We start from the raw sequence: 13,040 nt of genomic DNA, 5'->3' as shown, positions 1-13,040 counted from the left end.
CTCTTTCTCCCTCACTCTCTCTCTCATAAAACACACCCTCACCAGTCACCGTCATTATATCACTCCCTCAAACTCACTCTCTCAGTTCCGTCTCAACTTTTATCTCTTGTAAATCTCATGGATTCATAGTCCCTATAATTTTTCTTGATAATGTTTACCCAATTGTCAATCTCTCTCACTATCAACTATATTTGTTTCATTTTTTGTTCATGTTTCTGTGAATTTTTTTCTATTCAATTTCTCAGATCTGATGGTTATTTTTATAAAAGTTGTTTTTTTAAAATTATTAGTGAATATCATAGATCTAATGAATATTGTTTTTTTAAATAAAATTACTCAATATAAGTACTCATCCCTCATATCTGGAATAACCGTCTCATTTGTCATTTTCGTCTATTTATATAACTGTCCCATTTGCCATATTTGGACATGTTTAATGACTTTCCTACCCTTCGCTCTTTTCTTTATTTACGATCCCAACCACCCCTAACCTATCCTATTAGTAAGTCATTATTTAACTCTCTTATATTCTTACCCCTATATAATACTTTTCATTATTTAACTCCATTCCTTAATTTTCGTGTCATTGTCCAAATGTGACAGTTATTCCGAATAGGAGGGATTATGTGTTTTTAAATAATATTCTTTTTACTTTATTTTGTTGCCTATATTACGTTTAAATTATTTTTTTCATTTATTCAAAACTTATTTTCTTTAATTTAAAAAAATCCCATAATTTGAATGTAATCTTCCCCTTTTTTGAAGTTTTTTTTTTAAATTTTTTTTTTTGACAAAACAATAGAATATTTCTAAGAACGAAAATCAAATCTATTAAATTTGAATGACTTGGATATTTTCTGAAGAATATTTATCAACTAAATTCCTAAATCTTATTTTTATATAAGTTTTTTTATGGTTTAATGGCATGTTTTTCATGTATTGAGTTAGAGGATTTTTAAAGAGAATTTTTTGAAATAAATTGTTAAATTTAGCTTTTGGATTTTTTTGAAGATTTTAAAACAATTTTTTCAAAAAAAGAGAGTAATTTTTAGATGTTCAATATTTTTAATTACTTTCTTGAGATCATTTAAAAGAATCAGATTATATTAATTCAAATTAGATTAGCTTAGATTATACGGAGTATTAATACATTGATTTTATTATAAAAAAAAACGTGCAAAATAAACTCAAAATCGTTTTCTTCGGAGTAATTTTTCAGATTTGAATTGGGTGGTGGAGAGGAGATGAGAGGAGGGTAATTAACTGGTGTATAGAATGTGGTGGGTCCTATATGCTGCCTAATTTCTGAAAATTTTCAGCCAATGGAAAGCTTTGAAAAAACCTACCTTTTATACTAGGTAGATTGAAAAGAATTTGAACGCCTAAAATTAAAATGCAACTCAAAAATTTTAAAAGCTCAAAAAGACTGCGTATAATCTCAATTATATTTGTATTGAATGTACTATGCTCTTATACATCTGGATATATAGTTGGAGACATTGATTTGAAATTGCGAATGGTGAAAGGGTGGTTATATGGATGGAGTATCCTGCAAAAACGATGCACTTTCAAATTACTCGCCAGCCGCCACTAATTTTCCAACATGGTGAATATGCAGATTGTCTATGGTACATGACAATAATCTTTGTAGTATTGCAGTAGAAATAGTTTGACTTCGCATTTCTAGTAAAAATGGATACTATAGTTCAACTTCTCACAGTATTCAGTGAGCAAATATCACCTTATGGGTCTTTTATGAAACCGTCTTACATGTGAAATCGTCATTGCAAATTTCATCATTACCGTATTTTGTTACCAACCCATGAAGAAAGGCGCTTCTTAGGATCACTGGTGAAACTTTGTTTGAACTTTAACAATGCATTGGTATCTTTTTTACACCTAATGAAGCTTAAGGAATCAAAGTTCATTGGTATGTACACATAGTGAGGATTGGAACATTTGCAAAAGAACAATGACAACCAGAAACGAGATTCTTCCCATCATAGGAAGAAGGAATTAATTTCAAAGATTTAGTGGAGTTTACTGTTAGTTCATCTTATTTTAGGAATGAAGATGGTACTTTAACCTCTAAGAAAAATTGAAAAGTCCTTTTGTCTACCTAAGACCTTTCTTAGTTAGTGTCATACTCTTAATATCAAACAAACTTTGTAAACCCAATATTTACGTTTGAAGAGTCTAAATTAGATGCATTTCAAACATCCATATCAAGTGTGTATAGCCATTCATATATACGAGACAACATCACTAAGTAATGACTTCCAAGACCCTTTGCCGACAAGAGAGAGTTCCACGTCATAGGGACTAAGGAGTTTTCGTTGTAGAACCTAACCTATCGTAATAAGCACTGGTTGCTGATAATATAAGCACTGGACACTAACATGTAATTAATAACATCGAATGTTGTAAAAATAAATCAATGACGTGGTTAGAAGATTTTCAGTAAATACAGTGCATTTTCTATATTCTGAAGCAATCATGAGATAAATAAGGGAAGATGAGTAAATTGAAATTTATTTACCACGAATTTTCGTCAAGAGCATCCTCTCTACTACTAAGAGAATAAAAACTCTTAGTAGTTTTCCCGCCTAAGAAAATAACTCTTAAAACTATCCATGGAAACAATATTACATTTATATTTTACCTCTTTTACAAGAAACAATTATTATCCCTAAATTATACAATTTTTCCCATAAATGTTATCCTTCATCAGTTACACTATAAATTACGCAATTTTTTTTTTTTTTTGTATTATGACTAAATATGATTTTCTAAATAAGTTAACAAATTTTTACGTATTTTTTTTATTAAAAATAAAAAATAAAAAAATAAAATATTAGTTAATTATTTGTAAATTATCTTTTTAAATGCGTAGTATGTTGTTTTTACCTGTTTTCGTTATAAGGTAATACGTATTTTAATTAGATCTTACATCACCTAAACTTATTTTAATGTCATATTATGTAACAATATAACATTATAGTGTTATTTTTTAACAGTAAAACAAAAATAGTTTGAGACAAAAATAACTCAACTTAAAAGTGCCTTTTGATGGTAGTAAACTTTCGTTTTCTACCTCTTACTAAGATTATATTTAGTACTCTGCACATTATAATATTAAACTGCAAGTATAGTTAATTTATGGAATTAATTTAATGAGAAAGTTTCTTTATAAAATAAATCTAAAAAATATCGTGCTGTAGCACTGGAACTATACTAGTTTACATAAAGGTTGAATTCTCTGTTATTGTAAAAAACCGAATGAAGATACTCTATAAAAAAAAGGGTTAATTCATAGGAAGAAGGAATCAATTTCAAAGATTTAGTGGAATTTACTGTTAGTTCATCTTATTTTGGAAAAGAAGATGGTACTTTAACCTCTAAGAAAAATTGAAAAGTCTTTTTGTCTTCCTAAGACCTTTCTTACTAAGGGTTCGTTTGGATTGAAGGAATTGGAGAGAAGGGGAGGGGAGGGAAAGGGAGGGATTTAATTTTCTTTGTTTGGATAAAAAATATGGGAGAAAGGAAATGGAAGGGAGAGAAATGAGATGACTTATTTTCTCTCATATGGAACAAACTATAATCTTTCCAAGGATGGCAAAATTTGGAAAGAAAACATTATTTGGACTCTAATTATACCACCAACATCCTTCAATCCTCCATCCATTCTTCATCTCCCTCCTTCCTCCCCTTCCATTTCCCTTTATAATTTTTGTTATCCAAACACCCACATCCCATTTGCCCTCCCCTTCTCTCCCCTCCCTTCACCTCCCCTCCCCTCCCCTCCCCTCCTAAAATTATATCCAAACGGACCCTAAGTGTCCTACTCGCAATATCAAACAAACTTTGTAAACCCAATTATTACGTTTGAAGAGTCTAAATTAGATGCATTGCAAACATCCATATCAAGTTTGTATAGCCATTCATATATACGAAACAACATCACTGAGTAATGACTTCCAAGACCCTTTGCCACGTCCGTCCACAGCGACAAGAGAGAGTTCCATTTCATATGGACAAAGAAGTTTTCGTTGTAGAACCTAACCATCTTAATAAGCACTGGTTTCTGATAATATAGCAAGTTCAAATATAATCCAATGATCTCGACCTATATCCGTCTCGCTCAAGTCCAATTCCAATTCCAATTCCTATTCCATGGGTTTCCTAAACTTTATTTTGGAATTGGATTTGGAATTGAATTCAAACATTTGAATTTCTACAATTGAAATCATGAAAATGAAATCAATTCCGCGTTTCCAAACACTACCTCAAATTATATCTATCAACGTCAAAACCCGTCAAAATATGAATCAAAACACGTAAAGAATCAACATTAAAATTAAACTAATTTTGATTTTGGGCAGATTCATAGTATTCCAATGCAGATAAAGGTTGATTCTTTAACTTCAATAGCATATTTATTTCATCAGAAGAAAGGCCAATTACAAATATGTAAAAATGGTATTTTCTTACTAAATTTGCAATGCATCTAATTTAGACTCTTCAAACGGTATTTTCAATAGCATATTTATTTTCTTACTAAGCTCAAAAGCATTTACAGAAAGGTTGATTCTTTATTTCTTTAACTTCAATAGCATATTTATTTCCTCATGCGGTTTTATTTTCTTACTAAATTTATTGAAAGGCCAATTCAAATATGTAAAAATGGTATCAAAAAGAGTAAAATAGTGGATCAATTCGAGGGGGAGATCACTGCTCGGAACAAGTGTAGAGTAGACTGGGGCGTCTTAAAACTAGTAGAGGTCCGGTGCGGAAAAAAAAAAATGAGGTCCTAAAACATAAGGTTGAAACTTTATCGAAACAAATTGTCAATTTTTATTTGCTCAATGAATAAAAGTACACAAGTAAAATTTGATAACATTATCCAATCGTTCAAAACACTCCTCATTCTACTTGAAAATGATCCTCCTGCGAGCCTTTCTTGAAGCAAAAATGTTGATCAAACTTTCATAATAAATCTTCTTCAACAAATCTTTCTCTATGGCTATCAATGCTAATCCGTTAAGTCGTTCTTGTAACATCGTAGAACGTAAATAAGATTTCAGCAACTTCAACTTTGAGAAACTCCTCTCTGCAGATGCAACTGTCACAGGTATAGTCAACAAAATTCGATACGCAATAAATGAATTTTGGAAATAACATTTACGTTTCAAAAACGACAAGATATCACTGGCTCTCATATCTTGATCAGGCAACATATCTTTGAGCAATTTTAACTCCATATAAAGATCATTTCCATCAATATCAAATTGTTTGCCACTAGTAAGAGCCTTTTGAAGATTAATACAATTAGAATGTAAGGTCTCATTATCTAATGATTGCAAATGAGTAGAAGTGAACAAAAATCCAAAAGTATTTTGAAACTCTTGATATTGCTCAAATCTTCTATTAAGTGAACCAATAGCTTGATCAACAATAAATAAGAAATAATTTACTCGAAATGATTCTTCGGTAGTTTGGTGAACAACATCAGACGAGCTACTTTGATTTTCATCAAAATGTTTTTTCCTTCGAATTTCTCGCCTTTTTGGAAATACGGGATCAACACTAAGTTCAATTGCAATGTTTTTTGCTACACTTATAGCATCAGGAAATCCAAATTCTCTATATTCTTCAAAAAACAAAACCAGTTTTTTAATATCTTCAATGGCTACATCAAGAACCATATTATGTGATTGTAAGTTTTTACTAACATAATTAACTCTGTACAATATTTCATACCAAATGACTAGTGCTACCAAAAACTCAAAATCACCAAGTTCATTTTTGGCTAAAGATTTAGCTTCACTTCTTATCTTAGAATCATTATCAGTTTCTCCTACTTGAAGTAAAGCTTCACGTACCTCCTCAATTTGAAATCTTATAGCTCTTACACTTTCCACACGACTCTCCCAACGAGTAGATGACAATGGTTTTAGAGTAAGTTCGGGTACATTTTCTTTCAAAATCTTCCATCTTTTTGTTGAATTGGCAAAAATAGTGTATATTCGTTGAATGACTCCAAAAAAATCTTTTGCCTTAACACAACTATTGGCAATATCACATAATGTTAAATTTAGACTATGAGAACCACATGGAGTAAAAAAAAGCTTGAGAGTTTACATCTAAAAGCTTTATTTGTACACCTTGGTGTTTACCTTTCATATTTGACCCATTATCGTAACTTTGTCCTCTCACATTATCAACATCAAGGTCAAGTGATTTCAACTCATTTAACAAAACATTAAAAAGACCTTGCCCAGTAGTATCATCTACATTCAAAAATGCTAAAAAAGATTCTTGAACACAAATAGAACTTGAAGACACATCAACATATCTCAAAATCAATGACATTTGTTCTTGATGACTAATATCAGGAGTACCGTCAAGAATAATGGAAAAATATTTTGCTTGCTTCACATTTTTAATAATTTCATATTTGATCGTAGAAGCAATAAGAAGTATCAACTCATTTTGAATATTATGACCAAGATAATGAAAATGAATATCAGAATTGGTTACGCACTTAACATGCTCTTGAATAATAGGGTCAAACTTCGTTAACATTTCAATTAATCCTAAAAAATTACCATTGTTATTTTGATACAATCTTTCTTTTTTGCCGCGGAAAGGCAAGTTATGCTTTGCTAGAAATTCCACCAACATATATAATTCTTTGCAACAATTTTTTCCAATGATCTCTCTCTTTTTTCATTTTCTTTTTAGCAATTTATCAATTGTTTGATCCTTTTGAACACGTTCACGCAAATCATACCAAGTAGACATATTAGTAATATGTTCAACACCCTTTTCCTGCTCCTTGAGTCTAGCACTAACGTGACACCAATCCGAAAAACCCTCATTAGCTAATTGACCTCTAGCCGCCCCTTTCCTAAATACTTTACAGCAAAAACAGAATATTTTATCAAGCTCCTTTGAATACACAAGCCAATCTCTATCACATTTCTCTCCATTAGACAAAATTCTAGTGAACCATGATGAAGAAAAATGTCTAGACCATCTATCCTTGGGGCCTCTTTCAAATGATAAGTCTCTTCGGGGACCTTTATCCGCTAGAATACTGATCATATCATTGTCAAGCGCATTCCAATTTCTTGGATCAAAAATATCTAACACATTCTTAACATTATTTTTACCATCGAGGGTCGCCTCTCCATTAACATCATCATTCCTATTGTTACTATTTTCATTATTGTTGTTGTCGTTATTATTAAAAACACCGTCATCATTAACATTACTATCATTATTCTGGTTGTAATGACCGTCTTTATTATTATTATTATTAGCATTGTCATTATCAGCAATTAGAACCACATCACAAGAAACCTCCTTTTGATCACAATTTGCAGCAATTTCATCGACAATAACCATATTTTCACTATCAATTGCACTTTCAGCAGCAGTACTAGACTCTTTTATAATAAACTTATCAAGGGCTCCGGTTTGGGGTCGGGTTAACTCTTCTATACGCTTTCTTTTTTTACGCTTTTCAGACCCACAATCAAACTTTCTTATTCTCGGTGGCATGTTAACAATTGGTAAAAGGGAGAGAAACAACCTGATAGAGCAGCCTTATTAATGCTTGTCTTCACGATATGAATGTTATTCCATCAAAGTTGCAAATTCAATCACCAAACCTTCATTAAAATACAACATAAATAAATTAATCAAATTCACCAAAGTATATAATCATACTAAAATTTGGTCAGAATCATCGATTAAGAATCTGACCCATCTCAGATGTATTCGTCAATCATCATAACTCATAATCGTCAACATCAACAATTCGATATGAGTCTGAATTTTAATAATTGATACAAAGCAAATTGAAAAGAAAAATTACCTATCAGAATCCTCCTTTTGAGTTCAAATTGATGAGTTTGGTTGATTTCTTCTCAAAACAAAGTAATAGCTAAATTCTTGGTAATTGATTAATCTGATTTCAAAGGAAAAATGAGAGATTAAGGTTGATTGTGAATTTGTGCTTGAGATTCAAAGATCATAAACGGTACTTTATTATTTAGTTGCACTTTACTTACTTACTTTTTTTTTTTTTTTTTTTTTTTTTTTTTTTTTTTAAGGGATTGATATATACCGAGTTTGGGCCTAAATTTTGGAGGCCTTGTTCGAGCGCTCAGGGCTGAACTTGGCCTTAGCCGCCCAGACAATGTAATGCCTTTACCTGATCGTGTGATTAAGCAGGTGAAGACTAGATTGAGTCTCAATTTTGCGAAGTCAAAATGTATTAGCAAAAGCTAGAAAAGCTAGAGGCTGGATAGAACGAGTAAGTAATTATATGAATGGACATCATCGACACATCTGTTTATAACAGCGAGCCTTCCTTACCACGTACTCTACTGCAAACCACGGGAATGGCTTTGCAACATGCTATGCTTACGGCATCTGCAGGAAGCCAGATTTATATTACCATGTAAGGAATTATAATTTTACAAGGAATATTTTGACGGGGCATGACAAGATGTAATGCTGTTTAATAACTAAGACAAAAAGAAATACATACAAATCGTTATTCATTGACAAACCCATTGTGATCCCGAACTACGACACCCAGACCACAACCTTAATCATCGATAATGGCTCTACATCAACGTACTAGAAAGGTATACATTACATACTAATAGTTATTACCAACTTGAAGTCCATATTAAGGATAACTCTTAGGAAGACTTGATCTAAAACATCAAAGACTTTATCTATTTTTAAATTAAAACCTTGTTCCATGACATACTCCTATATGCAAATCATACAAATGATACAACCAGAGTTGGTTGGTGTGAGTGGTTTAAATAAGTGTTAGGACTTCGATTCTCGAGTCTAGACTCTTGTTGTCTGTAGGGTATACTCTTGACCAATTATTCATAAAATTTTGTGTTTTTACTGGACATTTCAAACAGGTAACGACGAAAATTGCCTTATATTACTGAAGAAATGCTACGCAGCGTTACCAGGAAAAGGAAAATTAATAATGTGCGAGCATGTTGTACCGGAGTTACCAGAGCTTAGTCCTTCAGCCAATAACGCCTTCATTTTCGACGCGATTATGATGACTTTTCCCGGTGTTAAAGCAAGGACAAAAAATGAGTATGAGACCTTAGGCAAAGAAGCTGGATTTGAAGGTTTTCGCGTCGTTAGCTATGCTTGTGATACTTGGATCAATGAGTATGAGACCTTAGGCAAAAATGCCGCAATTACTGCAGAACAGAAAAATTGGACAAAGTATGTTGGCTCTGTTGCAGAAATGATTTGAATTTATGAAAGCACGATAGCTTAAAGCTATTGATACAAGTTTAACGGTACAATAGATGTTAGTACACAAAACTTTCAGCACATGCTTACGAGTTACGCCTTAAGGATCTACTGATGGATCTAACATACAAGTATACAACTTTCAGCTCATCATGAAAACTCCTACATCAGGTGTAACAGAAACCATTTTCGCAAAACCAAGACTGATACGGAGTAGATTTTAATTATAAGAGATGTTTTGTAAAGCGAAACTTAGCAGACATCACTACACTACACTATAAGGCTGGAACAATTTAGCGACTAAAATTTCCATAGCAAATTAAGCATAGAAAAAGAATGAGGATCAAGCGTACCTCTGTTTGTAGAGCAATAATAATGCTCTCGTTGCTGCAATGCTGCATTATCATTTTATTACGTCTGCTGATCCGGTACTGATCAATTCAGAGACTTTTAGTCGACTTAAGAGTATGATCAACAGCCTCAATCTATTTGTACCTCATCCTGTAGGCAATGGACGACTGAAATTAGCTCACATTTAAAAAAAACGGGGAAAACAAAGAGAGAATTTGATCAAGGGGTATACTAGGCAATTTGCACGCAGGAGAAGCATGTGTGTCAACGGCCATGTTTACAAAGTGATAAGAGTTGGAATTGAATAAGTTACGCAAAGTCTTACCTTGCGCTGACCGTATTGCCTCGTTTATATAGGTTAGGGTTAGGATACATGGCATGTCTCAAAACTTCCCTGCCTGATGTTGGAGCCATGTCCTCCAACAAACAGCTTAAGCAAATGCAACTTCTGAAGTATCTTCTCTAATCAAGTTGCCATTCACGAGAGAATCGAACGTGATTCTATCTAAAGAAAGACCTCTCTCGAGCATTTCATCGAACAATCTGAAAGCCTCGGGCAAATTTCCCTGCCTGAAGTATCCGAAAATGAGCGCATTATACACAAAAGAATTACGACTTAGTCCCTTCTCTTCCATTTCATTAAATAGCTCTCGTGCGTTTTCCAACTGGTGTTTCTTACACAAACCATTCACCAAAACGGTATAAGTAACAGCATCGGGCTGAATTCCTTTTGACAACATTTCGGTATATAAATCTGAAGCCATATTCAGTTTACCTTCCTTTAACAGTCCATCAATAAGAGTAGTGTATGTTTTGGCATCACATGAAATTCCTTGTTCTATCATTTTCTCATGGAAGGAAAGCGCCGCTTCCATGTTGCTTAAGTCTCTATAGCCACTAATCATACTGTTGTAAATATATTTGTTCGGAGACAATCCTTTGTCGAGAAGTTCATTGAAAAGTCTATTTGCACTTCCCATGTCCTTTCTTTTACAAAAACCATCAATCAGGGAGCCGTAAGCAGTAACATCCAATTCAAGACCTTTATTTTTCATCTCGTTCTGGATCTCCAAAGCACGATCAACATTATTGATTTTGTAGAACCCGTTAAACAACACTGTGTATGTAACTACATTAGGGGATAATCCCTTTTCAGTCAATTCATTATACACCGATAAAGCAGAATCCATATCACCTTCCCTCACGAACCCATCAATTATGGAATTATATGTCTTGGTAGACGGCGTAAAATTTCTTTCATTTATGAACGTCTCTAGTTTATCCAATGCCTGAGACGTCTGTCCGTCTTTGCACAAGCCACAAATGATAGTGTTGTATGTGTGTGGTGTACCAGCAACCTTGCAGCTCACCATATCATCGTACAAGCCAAACGCCTTTTTCACCTCACCTTTCTTGAAATACGCATCCATTAAAATCGTGAAGGTGATAGCATTGGGTTTAAGATCTTTGTCAAGCATCTCGACATATACTTTATCCGCCATAACAACATTTCCTTCCCTACAATAACCAAGCAAAAGGTGATTGTACGAGACCAACGTTGGTTTAATTCCACGGTTAACCATCTTATCCCATAACTGCTGAGCTTCACCAACCTTATTGTTACAACACAGCCAGGAAATGAGAATGTTATACGAGGAAACATCGGCTAAATCACTTTCACTAGCTTTGTTCAACTGCTCATATGCTTTACCCAGTGAACGATCATTCAGAAACCCTTTAATTAACGAATTAACATTAAACACACTCGGTGCAATTCCCTTTTTAATCATTTGGTCATAAAGTTCATAACCCTTCTCAATTTTCCCCATTGAGCAACACCCATCAATCAAAACCGCGAAAGTGACCTTATTAGGAGAAAGTCTAGCCTCATTCATATTATTGAACAAGCTCAATGCACTCTCTAAATCACCCGATACACAATAACCTTTAATCAAGCTAGTGGCAACCACCAAATTCATTGGTTTACCACAAGAAACCATTTCATCTCTCAACCTCAAAGCTTCAACCATATTGCGATCCTTCACGCACGCAATGATCACCTCCGTAAATGTGCCTTGTGAAGGCACCCAATCCTTCTCTTTCATTTCCCTCAACAACTCACAAGCCCCATTCACATCACCTTTCTTCGAAAATGCTCCAACTCCACAACCATACAAACAAGCATCCAATACTAACCCCCTCTCCTTTGCCTTCCGAAAAACCTCCACAGCCTGCCCTGGCTTCCCTTCTTTCAAACATGATCTCATCATTAATCGTATCGTCTCACAATCACCAAAAACTCCTCCACCACACAACCTATCATACAACTCCCAAGCCAACTTAACTGAATTCATTCTAACCAACATTTTTAACAGAAAATTAACATGTAACAAGCATACATTCATATCATTCTCAACCATCCAATTAAAACAACTAATTGCATCATTAATTCTACGAGCACTCGCATAACAAATCAACAAATAATGAAAAACCCTTGAATCAATCGCAAAATTAAACCTTTTTCCAGTATCAATAAGGCAATTAATCATTGTTATAGCATCCGGGCATTGTTCAATTCCAACCAATTTCCTCAAATTATTTCTATCAACATCAAAACCCATCAAAATATGAATCAAAACACATAAAGAATCAACATTAAACTTAAACTCAGTTTGTTTTTGGGCAGATTCATAATATTCCAATGCAGATAAAGGTTGATTCTTTAACTTCAATAGCATATTTATTTCATCTAATTCAGAAGAAAGATAAGTTTTTTGATGATTTTCTGAAGTGGGTAATTGGAAAATTGCATGTTTTAAAACATCTTGAAGATTTGATTGATTATAAATAGGAGATTGTAAAATGGGGTTTTGGTAAATTGAGGGTTTAACAGTCGAAAGTGATGATAGAATTACAGAAATTGGTTTATGTGTTGAGTTAGTTGAGTAATAACGTTTTAATTGTGAGGAAATACTTACAGATTTTGAGAAAGTTTTCATCTTTATGATGATGATCCTGGCCTTCTGATGAAGAAAGAGTTGTGATTTTGTGAGCTTTGTTCTTGTTTGGAGATTTTGAGGATGGGTTGTAGAAATATTTGGCAGGTTCAGTTTATTTGTGGTGATATATAATTCTTTGCAATTGGGAAATTAACCCCAAAATTTCAATTAGTAGATTATACAACTGGTTGTATGTAGTTTATGTACAACCTTTTCAATGTTGTCGAGTTTTGTTATAAAGTTATTGAGCTTTACTAACAAAATTGTCGAGTTACAATACAAAGTTATTGAGCTTAAGAGGAATAATTATTAAACTCAATAACTTTTTAAATTAGCTCAACAACTTAAAAAATAGTTCGACAACTTTGTGTAAAAAACTCAACA

The 13,040-nt window shown here is 33.2% G+C and overlaps 2 protein-coding genes across 9 annotated transcripts in view; both read right to left on the bottom strand.

The window, feature by feature from the left end:
• Window positions 1-13,040, bottom strand: part of LOC141606772 (receptor-like protein EIX2) — a 144,097-nt gene that overhangs the window by 12,707 nt on the left and 118,350 nt on the right. The window lies entirely within an intron of this gene.
• LOC141606776 (uncharacterized) lies at window positions 4,804-12,794 on the bottom strand. 8 transcript variants are annotated; one of them, XM_074426077.1, is made up of 7 exons: window positions 9,983-12,794; window positions 9,660-9,807; window positions 9,054-9,251; window positions 8,386-8,442; window positions 7,883-7,975; window positions 7,598-7,676; window positions 4,804-5,122 (listed from the first exon to the last, which is right to left on the bottom strand). In XM_074426077.1, the coding sequence occupies exon 1, from the start codon at window positions 12,654-12,656 to the stop codon at window positions 10,089-10,091; it is 2,568 nt and encodes an 855-aa protein (XP_074282178.1). In that variant the 5' UTR covers window positions 12,657-12,794; the 3' UTR covers window positions 4,804-5,122; window positions 7,598-7,676; window positions 7,883-7,975; window positions 8,386-8,442; window positions 9,054-9,251; window positions 9,660-9,807; window positions 9,983-10,088. The 8 variants fall into 8 exon arrangements, with proteins under 8 accessions (XP_074282178.1, XP_074282179.1, XP_074282176.1 ...); XM_074426078.1 differs by having other exon boundaries at window positions 4,804-5,110; XM_074426075.1 differs by having other exon boundaries at window positions 4,804-7,676; window positions 9,045-9,251.

This window comes from Silene latifolia, chromosome 10 (assembly GCF_048544455.1).
Source record: "Silene latifolia isolate original U9 population chromosome 10, ASM4854445v1, whole genome shotgun sequence".
NCBI classification, from domain to species: Eukaryota; Viridiplantae; Streptophyta; class Magnoliopsida; order Caryophyllales; family Caryophyllaceae; genus Silene; species Silene latifolia.
This window is presented reverse-complemented; position numbering and strand designations above follow the sequence as displayed.

Excerpts from the sequence above, each read along its gene's own strand:
- LOC141606776 (XM_074426074.1), bottom strand. The coding sequence starts at position 12,656 with ATGAAAACTTTCTCAAAATCTGTAAGTATTTCCTCACAATTAAAACGT.